Source organism: Ahaetulla prasina, chromosome 3 (assembly GCF_028640845.1).
Source record: "Ahaetulla prasina isolate Xishuangbanna chromosome 3, ASM2864084v1, whole genome shotgun sequence".
In the NCBI taxonomy this organism is placed as follows: Eukaryota; Metazoa; Chordata; class Lepidosauria; order Squamata; family Colubridae; genus Ahaetulla; species Ahaetulla prasina.
Window position 1 is genome coordinate 57118755 of NC_080541.1, and position 16275 is coordinate 57135029.

A 16275-nucleotide genomic window follows, 5' to 3' on the forward strand; every position below is an offset into this window, starting at 1 on the left:
TGCACAGTGTGTTCCTCTGGCACTTTGACCGTTTATTAATTAGGTGCCATCGGGTCGGATATTTTCTCATATCACACAGGGGTCTGCAAACTTGGCTTTTTTAAGACTTGTGGGAGTTGAAGTCCACAAGTCTTAAAAGAGCCAAGTTTGCAGACCCCTGCATCATCACATCTGATGATGTCCAGAAATATTATGATGATGATGTCCAGAAATATTTTACAAGAAGAGTTCTCCATTCCTCTGTAAACAACAAAATACCTTATCCCACTAGACTTGAAATCCTAGGCTTAGAAAACTTGGAACTCCGTCGCCTTCGACAAGATCTAAGTTTAACTCATAGAATCATCTATTATAATGTCCTTTCTGTTAAAGACTACTTCAGCTTTAATTGCAATAATACAAGAGCAACCAATAGATTTAAACTTAATGTCAACCGCTTTAATCTAGATTGCAGAAAATATGACTTCTGTAACAGAATCATCAGTGCTTGGAATACTTTACCTGACTCTGTGGTCTCTTCCCATAATCCCAAAAGCTTTATCCTAAAGCTTTCTACTATTGACCTCACTCCATTCCTAAGAGGACCATAAGGGGTGTGCATAAGTGCACAAACGTGCCTACCGTTCCTGTCCTATTGTTTTTCTTTTCTTCTTCATATATATATATATGTGTGTGTGTGTGTTTGTGTGTGTGTGTGCGCTTATACCTCCTAATATTTACTCATATATATGTTTATATACTATATAACCTTTCTGTATGATACTTACATATATTGTTGTGACTAAATAAATAAATAAATAAATAGATGATGTTTTTGGTATGGTATTCTCCTGGTTTTTTGCTCTTTTTTGCCTACCGATTAATGATAAAAGTTTGAAAAGTTTTTGTGAGACAGCAGATGAATTTGCAGTTTGGTTCTACAAACATTAATCAACAATCCAGTTACATGAATATTACACACACACACACACATACATACATATATCATGCAGAATGCATTCAAATTATCCTTGTGATTACTGTTAAGTGACTAGCGGATAGTGGTGGTGGGTTGTTTTTTTTGACATGTTATGCATTGTTTGGACTGTGGCTTTCTGACCTGTTTGGAGGCCTGCATGAAAACAATGGCATGTTTTGGGTGCCCATTCCCCTAAACACAATCCACAGCTTGATATGGTTGATAAAATCAAAGGCCTTTCTTATAAACAATGAAGCATATATGACTTGGGGGGGGATTCTTTTTCAATTATCCACCATGCATCAGCAGTAATGTCTCTTGTTCCTTGGCTTTTACTAAAGCCAATTTGAATATCAGACAACTCCCTTTCCATGTAGGACTCTAATCTGCCTTGGATGATCCTAAGCATTATTGTACTAGCATGTGAATTTTTATTATATGATAATTTGCACACCGGTAGTCCTTACTATAGCAACTAGGAGCTAAATTTCTATCACTTAAGTAATGAAGTTGTAAAGCATGACCACATTGCTTTGTGACAGAAATCCCTGCAGTCCCATCTGTAATTAAAATCCCACTGTTTCGGGAAGTTGCAACCCCAGGCAGCTCACAAGCAGGTTAGCAGGCAAGTAAATGCTATGGGTGGGTGGGGGAGGACATGTTGGGGTGCATGAGGGTGTGTGGGAAGTGCAGCAGGACTCAGGGAGAGGGTGTACAAGACACATGGGAGGTACAGTGAGGCTTAAGAATATGCAAGAGTGAGAGGGAGGCATGGTAAGACATGGGAGGGTGCACAGGAGTCTGCAAGATAAGTGTGGGGAAGGGTGCACAAGGAAGGTGCAGCAAGGCTTGGGACCACAATTTAAGACCACCTTCCCCATTGATTTTATCAGAAACAGGCTGAGGTCACTAGTGATCTGTCTTCCAACTGCTCCCACCCTGATCCCATTTAGTTCCTCCCAGCTTCAAGCCTTGGTTCTTCCAAGACAAGATACGTTTTCAAGGGATCACTAAACCAAAAGATGCTGACTTGCTTCTCCTGCCCTATGTAAACTTCCTCCACTTTAATTCCCTCCACCCATTCCCCGGCCCCAGTTCTGCCCTTGTCTACTCTGCACAGCATGGCTTAGTTGAAGACCCTGCTGTATGCCACTTATGGCAGTCACTCCGCCCTTGCTATTACCTCTGAGTCCACTACCAACAGAGCCCTCGTGATGTGGGGCTTGACACTGGCTGACACCAGCAAATCCAGTGAAGGACAGGCTAGGTAATGTCAAGGAGGAAGAGAATGCCAAGATAGAGGGCAGGGAAGCAGGTCTGCTGGATGGTGGCAGCAAAACATAGTGGAGTCTTCATCTTGGCTGCGTGGTACTGGATGGCCAAAAAGGCAAATATGACTGCAGTACGCTGCAACAGTCATAAATGAAGTGCCGCTTGCCAAGTACTCAAATTTTGAATATAGGGATGTTGTGACTCATAAGTGTGGGGATTGGTTATAAGTCCAGTTTTTCAGCACTGTCAAAACTTTGAATGGTTGCTGGATGAATGGTCATAATTGAAGGACTATCCGTACTTGCACATTGACAAATGTTTTATCTTGTTGTGGGCAATGCCAAGTGTGCTGCTTTGCCTATTCTGCCTTCCTGTTTAGTAATAGCTGAAAGTAACAACAGCTTTAGGGAAACTGAAAATACTGCAAAACATTGTCTATGGAGATTCTCAGTCATCCAGGTCATGGTTGTTCCAAAGGTGCTTTGGACTTTCTGATGTTTCTTTGAAGACACTTCACTTCTCATCCAAGAAGCTTCTTCAGCTCTGGCTGGATGGTGGGGAATGGAAGGATTTATACTCTTTGCAGACAGCTGGTCATTTGCATTATTTTAGTGAATCGCATGGCACAACATAGGAGAACAAACACATCAGGACTAGATTCAGCAGTCCATCTGCATTTAAAAAACAAAGGCCATTCTTTTGAAGACAGTAAATTCCATATTTTGGACAGAGAGGACCTCTGGTTTAAAGAGGCCATCTATGTCAAAATTGAACAGCTCTCTCTCAACAGAGAGGGAGGGATATGACACCATCTATCTCCAATCTACAACACAGTCCTGTCAACGGTTTCAAGAAGGCTCCGCACCCATTTGCACCACTCATGTGACCCTGATGAAACAGATCTAAGTGACCTTAACGACTTGCTAAATGCAAATGACCAACTGTCTGCAAGGAATATAAATCCTTCTATTTCCCACCTCCAGTCAGAGCTGAAGAAGCTTCTTGGATGGGAAACGAAACGTCTTCTAAGAAAAATCAGAAAGTTCAGTTGCCTCTTGAAAAAGCACCTTTGAGACACTGCAAAATATTGATTTTGAAACAAAACTGAAATGTTTACTGGCACAAAAGAAGAAAAGGAACATATCTCATGTCTTTTATTTTTACTCCCATAACATTATATGAATGTTATACATCAACTTTATCTTGCAACATAAAGGAGGACACATTTAAAAAAGAAACCTGTATCAGTGAATAGTCTCACTTTATACTGGCCTTCTAAAATAATTCTCATCAAGTTAAGTGTAATTACACTGCAATAAAGAAATTATTTCTCTAAAAATACAAATGCAAGTCTTGGGAATTCTGTCACTTATACATATAGCCCATAAGGACAATTTTTATGACAAATGAATCCAAATTTCATTCTCTCAGTCTCTGTGCATATAAATACAAAGTAGGCAGCATTCTGAGAAATATGATAAAACAGACTTGGTTCTGCTGGTTTATTTTCAAGTGGTTGTACAAACTATGTCATACCATATTACAATGAACTTTTTTTTAAAAATGAGGATGTTCTTTGAATCCTTTGAAAACACTGAAAATCTACAATCAGCTCAAGTGTATATAAGAGACAACTCAGCTGTGTATTTTCTAATTTCACATAATTCAGATTTGTTTAAAGGTATTGAACTATCTTTCACTGAAGCACTATTTTAAGTAATAAAAGATTAAATATTTGTTACTGATTATCTAATAACACCTTTCTGACGGTGTTATAGCTAAAATTTAAAGTCAAATTGCAGGCCAATTTTTTTTATACTGTGTATAAAAATTATAGAAAAGTTTTGAACTGTTTTTAGTGTTTAATATAGATTTCGTTTGTTAAATATTAAGAACTTTTCCATACTAAGTCCTTGTAAAAATAACAAACTTTTGATAATAATGTAATGTCAGGTGGAACCTGAAACGTATTTTCAGTAACTCAAAATATACCACTATTTAAGAACAAGAAACAATGGAGGCAAGGAAAAGACCATCTATCTTTCTTACCTTCATATGTGTAATACTTTGGTGTTTAAATCTGAAAGTATTACATTGTTTTGAAATCTTACTTATATCATACATACTTTGTTACTGAAAATCTGATTTAACAGAAAATGAAAGTATTTTCATTGTTACAAAGGTATGCAATGAAGTTCCAATGGACTAATTGTGGACTTTTCTAAAATACATCAAAGCACCAGTGTATATTCCCTGAATGTTTCATTTACAGCATCTGAGCATACTGTACCCCATTGGCTTTGGCAGTTGACTTTTAATCACTGCTCTAAAATTTAGATACCAAAAAAAAATAATTCAGATCAATGCAAAGTGCTATTTTTTATAAAGTGCTGGTGGGTCCCCATCACCGTGTGTAAATAAAAAAGTTTTTTTCCCATGATTTTCTACATGATCTTCATTAATCTTCTCCAAAGTTTCAATCTGTAAAGAAGACATATGTAAAGTTCAAAAACTATGTAGCACTCCTACGTGATTTGAAACTGTTTTGTTGAATTTGCATTTTTGGTGTGTGTTATCAAATTACAAATGAAGATTATCACATTATTACCACAGTTCATACAATACACAAACACAAACTGAATTCTGCTGAATTAACTTCCTGTCTCAGTGACAATAGTTATTAGCTCATAGGTTACCATCTTTCTCCTTGGCAAAAAAATACAATATCTATTGGATGTGAAAACAGGTTTGTAATTTTTTAATTTTACGAACTTTAGGAAACTCTTGCTTCAGTAATCTGATAATTCAGTTGATGATGTCACCTGAAGGATTAGGTACACTTTGCTGGCATTTAAAAAATAACACATAATTAATTTATTTGTAGCAGAAGAATTGTTTAGTTTCTCAAAAGGCAACTTCTATCTTCTCCATTACATGGCAATTATTATTGAAGCAGATATGTCAGTAAAGCAGTTTCTGATATGGTGGAATGATTTTCTGTTCTAAATACGAGGTTAGTACTAAACTGAATATATAAGGCATATGTTTGGATTCAAGTTACTAAATTAAAAAGCTACTGACATCTGTTGATTTTCTAAAGGATTGTAACGGTATTTTTCCTCCCTATCACGTCAAATGTCTCAGACTCAAATTGCAAAAAAAAAAAAAAAAAGAATTTTATTGTTATAAGGAACCTTTCCTTCAAAAAAAAAAGCCATAAGAATATTGACATTGGATCTTGTTATCTTATTTTCTTCAGAAGTGCTTGGTATTGTTGAGACAGATAACAGCACAATACTTCGAGTCTCAAATTACTTTTCAAACTGTTACCACTTTTCCTAAATTATTCCAAATCGTATTTTAAATTCTTTAACTTAAGCAAGCATAGAGCTTCCTAGCAACACTAGAGTAAAATCTTGTTTATAAAAAGTCACCCTTCATTAAAAACAAGCAAGCAAAATATCCTTACCTGAGCTAAAAAATCCACCTCATTTTCAGCTGCAATGTTTAATTCTGAAACAGCATTGAAGAGTTCTCGCTCATTGAGTACATCAGGTACACCACTTTTCTGAAAGAACTTTTAATAAAAGTTAAAAAAAGGATCTATTAGGTACCCAGACATGTAAGCTTCCTAGTATGTAATTGTTTATGAATGTATGACTTTGCAATAATAGTTCTTAAACTATACATGCAAATTATTTCTACTTTGACAATTTCACATTTAGACTCCCATTAGGAAAAAATACACGCATTTTACAAATCATAATTATGGCAAGTAAGAAAGGGCTTGAAGCTGAAAAGAGAGTGGATATTTCAATATTGAATGTTTTGAAATGTATCTCCAAATCAATCATAAAGTACTTACAAGAAATAAACATTTTGGAATGACCTTCTTGGTCTCCAGACTTGAATACTATTGAAAATCTACGGAGATCTTCAAACATGCAGTGCATGGAAGAAGATATAGGAATATTTTTAAGCAAAAAAAAATGCCAAGTGTCAAGAAGAATGGGAAAAGTTCCAAAAGCAAGGATAGAAATATTTTTAGCTGGTTACAAGAAATATTTGGACGTTTTTACTTCTGACTATAATGAAAGGGTGTCCAAACTTTGGCACCTGCCATATATACACTATTTTCTTAGCTAAAATCTGTAAACTGAACAAAAAAATAAGTATGGATTTGAATTTTCAGAAATATCTTTTGCTTGATTATATGTACACAGCTGTTGTGTCTATTTGCACAGTGATTCACTGAAATGTACAATTTGAACAGGGGTTCCAAAGCTTTTGCATATAACAACTCAGTATTTTTGCTGAGAAAACTCGTTTAATACACTTAACTATTCTAATGCAATTCTACAGATCCATTTACTGAAGACTGAGATAGGCAGAAATCTTACTTGTGAAACATTCCTACAATCTCTGAACAGGAATTGAAGTGCATGAGGATGTCTTGGATCCACAGATTGGCTGACATCAATTAACCAGACCTAAAAAAAAAAAGCTTGAGTATACTAAGAAAAATACAGATAAGGTTATTTCAAATTATTATCTTCCATTTAAAATTAGCTTACCTGTCCTCTATGCCACAGCATGTTGTACTCACTAAGGTCAGCATGCACTAAATTACACTCCTTATATAACTGTTGCATCATCTGGAAGAAAACAGCAAGTAATATTTTTGGAATATAACAAATAAAAATTTCAATAGTCTATTATCAATATCTGTCTGTCTGTCTGATCTCTCTGTCTTCAATTCAATACATCCTCTGGAAGGTCTGGTATGTATCTGCTTGGAAATATTTTCCAGATTCTTTCTGCAGATTTTTGCCACCATTCCTAGAAGACCTGCTGTCTGTCTGTTCATGTACAACACACAACCTATGAAACCTTTTTAAGTAGCTCTTTCAGTGGACAATGTTGCCCCCATGTTGTAAAATGGAGTTCTTCCTATTTGAATGCTTTTCATTATCCTAGTTCACTGAGTATTTCCTTTACCTCAAATTCTGCATCTGTGCCTATTATTCATTATTATTGTAATATATCTCAGTCAGAACTTTTTGCAATTGAGACAAGACATTGTAACATGGGATATTCATCAATAAGCCAAAGATTCAATGGATTCCGCCTCTCCTATCAAATATCCCATAGTGCTAAGAAGATTCTCAGAAATGAATTTGGTTGCACATGCAATGAGGTATAAAATGGAAGAAAAGGAAGAAAATATCACACTGCAAGCAGAAGCTTGTTTCCATAACACTAGATCTATTTTCATTTAACAGTGATCTTACATGAAGAACTTGATAGTAGGCATTTTTCATATCTTCACTGCTGAGTTTTACTTCTTTTAATTTAGGAGCTGGGACTTGATCTTGACCAATGAAAGACATGACTAAGACATGCTTTTTAAGGCTAACAACTTGTGGACAACGAATGCCTGCCTTCTGCATTCTATAAAGAAGAAAAACAACATTAGTATGTTGACAAAAGTCTAATTATGAAGTCCATTATCTTTAAGATAATTCAGAGTTTCTCAAACTGAGAGTTCCAACTCCCCAAGAGGTCAAAGGCAATTTAAACAAGAGGAAATGGAATAGCTAACACAATTTGTGCAGGCACTGTCAAAATCTCTAAGCAACTTGCAACTGGCTTGCTCAAAGTGAGGAGCAAATCGAAGAGTGAGTTTCAACAGGACCCCCATTTCACTTATGCAAACCTGATATGAATTGTAGAGGCAAAACAGAATTGCAGTCAAACTTCTTCCTGCGATATCTGAGATTGAGTAGAATAAACTCAATTATTGGGGGGGGGATGTTATTTGAAAAATCCTGTGGTAATTAATTTTATTCAGGAATTAGTACAGGTTGTAAAAGCAACTCATATTTTAAAAAAACCCTTTGATATTTATTGATGGACTATAATCAGATTTCATAAATGCTAACTATTTCTGAATCCCAAAATATATTAGTAGAATTAAAAGGTAAAATAATTGTTACTGTCACAGTATTATAGAATTAACATTTGACACAACACTAAAACCAATCAAGTATTAAACTATATATTCCTAAACAATAATGTGTGAATGAAAAATTCCTATATCGTATATATATATATATATATATATATATATATATATATATATATATATGTATATATATATATATATATATATATATATATATATATATATGTATATATATATATATATATGTATATATATATATATATGTATATATATATATATATATATATGTATATATATATATATATATATATGTATATATATATATATATATGTATTTCTGTACCTTGTTAAGTTGTGCATTTCTTTTTCAGCCCACATGCGGATAATTTTTCGTGGATTCAGTTTGCTGAAACGTTCTCTAAATCGGTATTCATCCTTGATATACTTTTCACGATTCTTAAATTCATTAAGAGTAGTTTTAAATACTTTTATAGCACATTCTGAAGGAACTGATTTGATTTCTTCATCCAAACTTTAGAAAAACAAAACACTGAGTTTAGGCATATGTCATACAAACTCATTTTTTAAAAGCTGCAAATCGACAGATTAATATTTGTATTATTCAAATATGTCAATATTCTACTGTCACATATCTTTGAAATATGTGATACCTGCCACGTTATTGTATGTTATTTTTACAGGTCTCTTAAATTTAAAATCTATGGAGATTCTCAATCATCCATCTATTGTCCCAAAGGTGCTTTTTCAAGAGGCAACTAGACTTTCTGGGTTTTTCTTTGGAGACATTTCACTTTTTGGATGAGAACCAAAACATCTCCCAAGAAAAATCAGAAAGTTCAGTTGCCTTTTTTTTTGCATTTATATCCCGCCCCTCTCCGAAGACTCAGGGCGGCTTACACTATGTCAAGCAATAGTCTTCATCCATTTGTATATTATATACAAAGTCAACTTATTGCCCCCAACAATCTGGGTCCTCATTTTACCTACCTTATAAAGGATGGAAGGCTGAGTCAACCTTGGGCCTGGTGGGACTTGAACCTGCAGTAATTGCAAGCAGCTGCTGTTAATAACAGACTGTCTTACCAGCCTGAGCCACCAGAGGTACTTAAATTTAAAGATATAAATAAGAGATTTATGTTAATGTTTCATGGCATAATATGCCTTTCTCAATCACTATGCAAAGGACTGGGAGCAAGGTAGATGCAAGACAGTTCCATTGTACTTATTATTTGAAATACTGCACTGCTCTAAAATAATTTTTATTTTTAGGGATTATCAATACCACAATATACCTTCCTCCATATGCATGGAACACCACAGACTCTTTTCCTGTACTTATGCATCCAGTGATGGTATCAAGCAGTCCAGAATTGACCATCTTGTACAGAAGCAGACGAGTTTTAGGATCTACAGCTTTTTCCTACACAAGAAAAAAATGGAGTATCTTGTTATTGACCCAGGACAATTATTTTGCAAATAAGTGTTTTCTTAAATTTGGTGACCGGTTCAAATAACAAAAGGTTCTTCTAATTCACAGGAGTGCCACAAATGAAAACTATTTTGATCAGTGTCTTCAAGATCGTAAGAGTTGTGTTGTGATAGTGTGCAATTCCTTACTGAGAGGAACCAAAGCTGTAATGTGCAGACTTGACATGACATCATGGGAAGTGCAATGTCTTTCAGATATTTTGTATCCAGGATTGATAAGACAGTCTGATAATGATGTCTTTTAATCACACTTGGGGACAAGCAATGATGTCAGAGAAAATTTTGAATGGAATTCAAAGACTATGGTCGAAGACAATTAGTATTTTCTTCAATCTTTCCATGGCACAAAGGAGAACAGGATCCTGGAAGTAAATCACTGGCCCTGCAGATGATGCTAGTCCTTAAACACAGACTGTGTTATCCACATTAATGACTTTATTCATGTGATTACATCTGACAAAGATGTATTAAGTGCATTAAACTAGTAAAAAAGCAAAGAGTGGCAAACTTCCTGAATGAAAGGCACTAAGTTCTGAGGCCAAGATAAAGGAAGAAACGCAAAAGTAGCTAGATGCATGTTCCCCTTCACTGGACGTTTCCTAAGAGGCTGGATAGCATAACTGTTTAAAATATTTTAGCTGATCTCCTACCAAACAAGGGTTGGATTACATGACCTGTGAGGGACCATCAAATTTATGATTCTATAATAATGCCACTATTCTACTATTGAATTCTTAGTTCCTTCATGTAAACTCAGTTATTTGTTGTGAACCCTCTGCTTTACCAAACTATGCATTTGATAACTATTTCATTTGATTAGTAATTAGAGAAATATACAACTATTTCATTTGATCAAGTCACCAAGACGCACAGCAGTAGAATGTTCCTTCTTCTCATGGAGCCTGGCACTCCGGCGTTCCTCAGAGTATGCATGCCGCTTTAAGGCATTGAAGACATGATTGGATAATTTTAAATCCATACCAATTCCATCACCAACTTGAAATTCTGGTGCAAACTGTAAACAAACATGTAAATTGATAAGCAACTAGCTTTCATCCTTATTTTAAATAAAAATGGATCTACATGCTGATATAGTCAGAGTTGAATTACTGAAATTACTGAGATTAACTCTACATATGCTCCCTATTTACCCATTCAATTTTAAATTTAAAAACAAATTTAAATTTTGGAAAAAGACACAACTGTAATGTTAACCTTACTGTCTTACCTTTCTGATTATGAACCCATAGACATACTAAGATGGGGACAGTAATAGTAGTTCTTTTGAAAATATTCTGGTTTATAGTCATCCATTTGTCACATGCAGAAAACTCATGCATATACATGCTCTGCCTTCATTGAACTGCTCAAATACACTACTTCTTAAGTGCAATTGAACTTACTTTTTCCACAATTAGAAAAGATGTCAAAACTTAAATCTCTAAATTTCTTCAATTGTTTTAATTATTTATTACCTTATTATCTAAGTTTGAAATTGTATTTTCAATTTTTTTCTATACTTTATTTTGTGGTGGTTAGTTGCTTTGAATATTCTTTGGGTGGGAAAGTAGGAAACAAATATAAATACACATAATCAATCCAGACTGCATCAGGGTAAAAATCAACTTATTTCACTCCTGTTGCTGAAACAGAACCAATCTTTGACTGTCTTTACCCATGCCAACATTTTAATAGAATATCTCAACTAGTTAGGCAAGTTTCTAATTATAAGAACTAATATATAAATTTGGTTTCTTTAATTTTTCTTTACATTTTGAGAGCAGGAATTCATACTACTGATAGTTCTAAATCACTGTAAGAACCTTTCTTAAATAAGAGGATTCTGTTACTGCAGCCTTCACAATGGCTGCAGTAACAGAATAGTTATTTGTCTAGGAGAACTTACATTCTCCATCCGCGCTGTGTTCTTTCGTCCACATACAACTTCATCATGCTTGGTGGTTATATCTTTTCCTTTTCCTATAAAGCCTTTTTTTGGAGTAGTTGTAGGTTTATCTATAAATAAGCAGAAGATTACATTTAAGTGTACATTATCTCAAAACCATTTCTTTAGCTATAGTTTATACATTCTTCCTTCTATGCTCTGAAATCCCAACGACACTATGCTTAGGCAACTTTTCCCCTTGAGAAAGTCTGATTCAGCATTATATTATTTAAATAAGAAAGCTTTCAAGGAAGCTATTTTTGTTACTACACACTACAGAATAGTTAATACGTTTTGTTAAGAAAGACATAACCCATTCAGATCTTTAAAAACTACCCTCTTCTCTTGAACCGCTTGATTGGTCCTATAGCCGTCACAAATCAAATTTATTCACACTGGGGTTATCGCTGTTTTCCTTCCTTCCTTTCACTACAAATGTAGTTCAAACCCTGTGGATCAAGAATTTGTCTTTTGCTTAGGTCATAATTATACCTTTATAATGTATACTAACCAAATATTTTAGTATTAATAAAACATGGATGCTTTACCGGTTACTTTTTATTAAGCAATCAAGTAGACAACACAATAATCACAACACGTTATTTCTGAAATCTAAAAATCTCTGTTAACCATGAGGTTCCTTGAAACATTTTGACTCCACAAACTACCTGCTTTGTAGGGATCATGACGAGTATCCTGCCAATCAACCTCATCTTCTGAACTGTCACTGTCTTCAAAAGGATGCACTTTTCGGTAATTCTCAAAAGATATGGACACTTGAGAAGCAAAAATAAATGTATGTCATTTAAAATGAATTCTACCACCTTTGTTTTTTGAAGATTATGACAAAGATGAATGAGAAATAAAGTTTATTCTAACAAGGGAGTTATGACAAATGTGAAGTAACCTTTGCTATCTCCGTTGAACTTTTTTTCTTCACGCCGAAGTTGGGCATCATATTCTCTATCAAATTCCATTTGCAGCATTTGTGCCAGCATAAGATCACTGGAAGTATCAACATTCTCTCCACTAATGAAGGGTCCATCAATAATCCTGGGTGTAATAAGACAAAATAAAATATTAAGAGTGACAAAACAATACCAACTCAGATTTGTTATTTCTATAGATATTGTTGAATAGCAGCCATTAATACAAAATCAAAGGATAGTATAGCTTAAGTGAAGAGTTTAAATTTCAAACAGCATGAATATAACTCAGGAATACTACTATACTCAATGAAATATTAATGACATTTGGACTACTACAAAGAATGGCAAGGTAGACTATCAGAGTGAAATTGTCCCAAATACAGGAAGCAATTACATTTACAAGAACTTTCCCCACAATGAGCCATTTTGAAGTATTTGTCTCTACCAGAAGATTAAATAAATGATGGGCAGGAATTTGCAGGACTAGGTATCAGCAGTCCAAGTTATATTCATTCAATGGAAAAAATTAGCCCATTTCTAATAGGTCTTTCATATGTACAGTAAAAGAACTGAGTTTCCTGTAATTATAAATTGTAATAGCAGATGTCTTCCTTCCTGCATGTTGTTGCCTACTTGAAATTGAATGAATGAAGTGATAGTGTTCACACTGTGTAAGAGTTTTGTTAAGAGAGCATAAAGAGCTTCTTCCTTTTAGAAAACTATTGTGTTAGATGAAATAACTCAGGTGGCCATCTTTCCTATCTGACTTACTATATATATTACTATATATCCCTTTCTGACTTGCTTTATATTTTATACGCTCTGTCCTGTAAGTCTGTTTTAAATCATTTATTTAGACATTTCAATTATTTAAAACAGACTTACAAGATAGAGCATATAAAATTGTAAGTATTGTGCCAATTATATATAAGTACCATGTGGACATGGAAATCTATTCAACTTACGATACTACTTTTGGAAAAGCAGCACTTTCTTCTTTCAACTGCAGCTCTTTAGCTAGCTGTTCACTCATGACATCAGCAAGAGAACATGATATTATAGTGTTTTCAGGAGTTCCCCATGGGCACTGCAAAGACAAAACACTGCATTGATCAACAGAAGATACAATGCCAGGTACAAGCAACCATACCCAACACCAGGAAGAGTCCCAAATAGACATTTTATTGATGATCAACTATATTGTAAGAATCTCACCAAAATGTCTGCCTTCCCATGGGAAACCTTTCTGACAATAGACACTTCCTTCCCTGAAATAACTCCAAACTAGAATGTCTCTTTACTTCCTGTAGAGGGGCTCCCTCTCCTTCAGCTAGTGATTCCACCACACAGATTTCTCTACAATTTTTCATATGTATACAAAGAAGTCCAAAAATTAAGAAAAACATTTATTTTGCCACTATTGCTTTTTCAGAATATAAATTACACTGGACATTTTTTTTTTCAAAAGTTTTGCTTCTTGAAAAACTTTTGATGATTATGATAGACCCCATAAAATTGAATACATAATTTTAGAATGCATGTATAACACTCGGATTTTGCAAAATACGAAATTAATTTTTAATAGTTATAATGTATTTAATTGTATAATGTTTCTGATTTGTTGCACAAATGTGAGGAACTCGGGCCTTATCTTGATCATCAATCTTACAACCAAAGTACAGTTCATATGCTTTCTTAACAATTCCAGTCATGGTGCGTCTTTGAGGCTTAAGCATGTACTCAACACAAATGTAGTAGAACGTATCACAGCTGTTAAGACATTGGTGAGACATATCTGCCATTGCTAATCATCCTCCTGCAAGTCTATAGCTGGCTTACTTGTTATGTAAATTACATGTACATAGACAATGCTATGCCTTCAAACAATTGCATCAAAATACATGGAAACTGATATCAACAAAATGAGTGACATTTGTGCTTGTGAGCTGCTTTTATAGCATTTCCAGGCAGCATCCATACGGCTTCAGCATGACTAGGCATGCCCAAATTGTACCAGATCCAGAAATGTTATGCAATATGCTGAGTGCATGCCTGGACATGCATGAGCTACACAAAGCATCTTATAATGCAAGCAAAAAATAGTAAATTTGAAATATATCTAAGAAGAAATTGCAAAAACAGATGATTTCTATAAAACAGCATGTAATAGATTAAATTACAAGTTAGTTTCATGATTAGCAGCCAAAAATCTATAAGATACATCCAAAAGCGTTCAGAAAGCAAACTCTTTGTTGTCCAATGTTACTAATCATTTATAAGCCAAAAAGTTGATTCCTTGTTATTAGTTTTAAACTTTTTAAAATTAGCTTGAATGCACCTGCTAAAGAATAAATTAGACAGAAATCTAATTTTTTTTCTGAAAAAATACACCTTAGCCCATTACCTCAAAGATTACATTTTTTATTTAAAAGAAAGTTACTGAAGTAGTGGGATGAGATTCTAATCTAAATACTACGTGGGGTTCTTCTCTTTATATCCACTTTTCCTCCAATTTAAAACAGCATCAATGTTTCTTTCTCCATTCCATTTTTTGTGATATATTGACAGTAAAGGTGAAGGCTTAAGGATTATAATCTAAGCCCTTTAGATATTACTCTAACATTCTAGATACAATCCACTTGTTATTCCCCCCCTTCCCCAAATATTGGGATAAGAAAGCCCCAAATGAGCTCAGAATTAAAGAGGGGGGAGGGGAAATCTTATAAGGCCAACTCGGATTTCCTGGTGGCCACTGGGAGCGTTAGGATTTGTCTTCCCTGAGATGTTAAACGCTTTTAGTATTACCAAGAGTAAAAGATGAAAGATAGCTTTCCCTTATGCCTTCGGAAAACCTTAATGTGACAGAAAAAAAGGGTAACCTTTATACTAGGCTAAGCTGCACCTGTTGAATATCCGGTTATTAATCAACTGCGAAGAGGCGGAGAGCTCGAAGAGAGAAAGATGGCCTCTCTGCGGGTCCAACAAGGAAGATTGGAAACCCCGAAGCCAGCGGGGTCTAAAGAATCAGGTCCTCCAATCTTCGGGAATCAAAGCCAAAGTTTTCGGCTGCCTGAGGCTGGAGCCTTAATTAACCCAGTGGAGAAACACAGCGGCCCCTCAAGAGGCACGAAGGCTGCGAACGTTACCGTTTTCGCCCCGGCAAACAGTTGGCGTCAAACGTCCACGCGTTTAAAGCAGCCGTTCCCCTCGCCCCCTCTCTCTCGGGGGTTTCTAATACATGGGACCCCTCAACCATATCCAGATTTGGGGAAGTCCCGGATCACGCACCCGTCCTGCCCTTTCCCACGCACCTTGCTTTGAGGCCAGGCCGGACTGGGGCTCGCTTCAGCAGCAGGGATGACAGCAGCGACACCGACGGGGTCCATGTTGGGCGGATAAAGGGAGCAAGACAAAAGCACGCAAGAGGAAAAAGCAGCTGGACCGACCGAAGAGCAAAAGCGACTCCTAATGGAATGAATCTCTTTCCGGCTTCAGGAACTTCCCGAAGCTTCTCCCGCCCCCTGATCATCGGCGGCGGCTGTTCATTGGCTCCGAAGCCAAGTTCCAGCCCAGCGGCTCAGCTGTTTTCCTCTGGTCGCTTTTCTCCCCCCCCCCCCGGCCCTATTGACGCCATTGATCCCGCCCTCTCTCGCTCCTCCCGATTACGTTTAATCATTACTTTGATGTTTCTGAAAAT

General features: G+C 35.6%; 1 protein-coding gene across 3 annotated transcripts; it reads right to left on the reverse strand.

Moving 5' to 3' along the window:
• Window positions 1–3371: 3371 nt before the first annotated feature.
• On the reverse strand, window positions 3372–16122 carry RIOK3 (RIO kinase 3). 3 transcript variants are annotated; one of them, XM_058178455.1, is made up of 13 exons: window positions 15890–16063; window positions 13544–13665; window positions 12557–12702; window positions 12318–12425; window positions 11611–11720; window positions 10576–10719; window positions 9509–9636; window positions 8539–8727; window positions 7522–7681; window positions 6805–6885; window positions 6631–6720; window positions 5700–5807; window positions 3372–4711 (listed from the first exon to the last, which is right to left on the reverse strand). In XM_058178455.1, exons 1-13 carry the CDS (start codon window positions 15962–15964, stop codon window positions 4604–4606), a joined length of 1569 nt encoding a protein of 522 aa, XP_058034438.1. In that variant the 5' UTR covers window positions 15965–16063; the 3' UTR covers window positions 3372–4603. The 3 variants fall into 3 exon arrangements, with proteins under 3 accessions (XP_058034438.1, XP_058034437.1, XP_058034439.1); XM_058178454.1 differs by lacking the exon at window positions 13544–13665 and having other exon boundaries at window positions 15890–16122; XM_058178456.1 differs by lacking the exons at window positions 8539–8727; window positions 13544–13665 and having other exon boundaries at window positions 15890–16122.
• Between the last annotated feature and the right edge of the window lie 153 nt (window positions 16123–16275).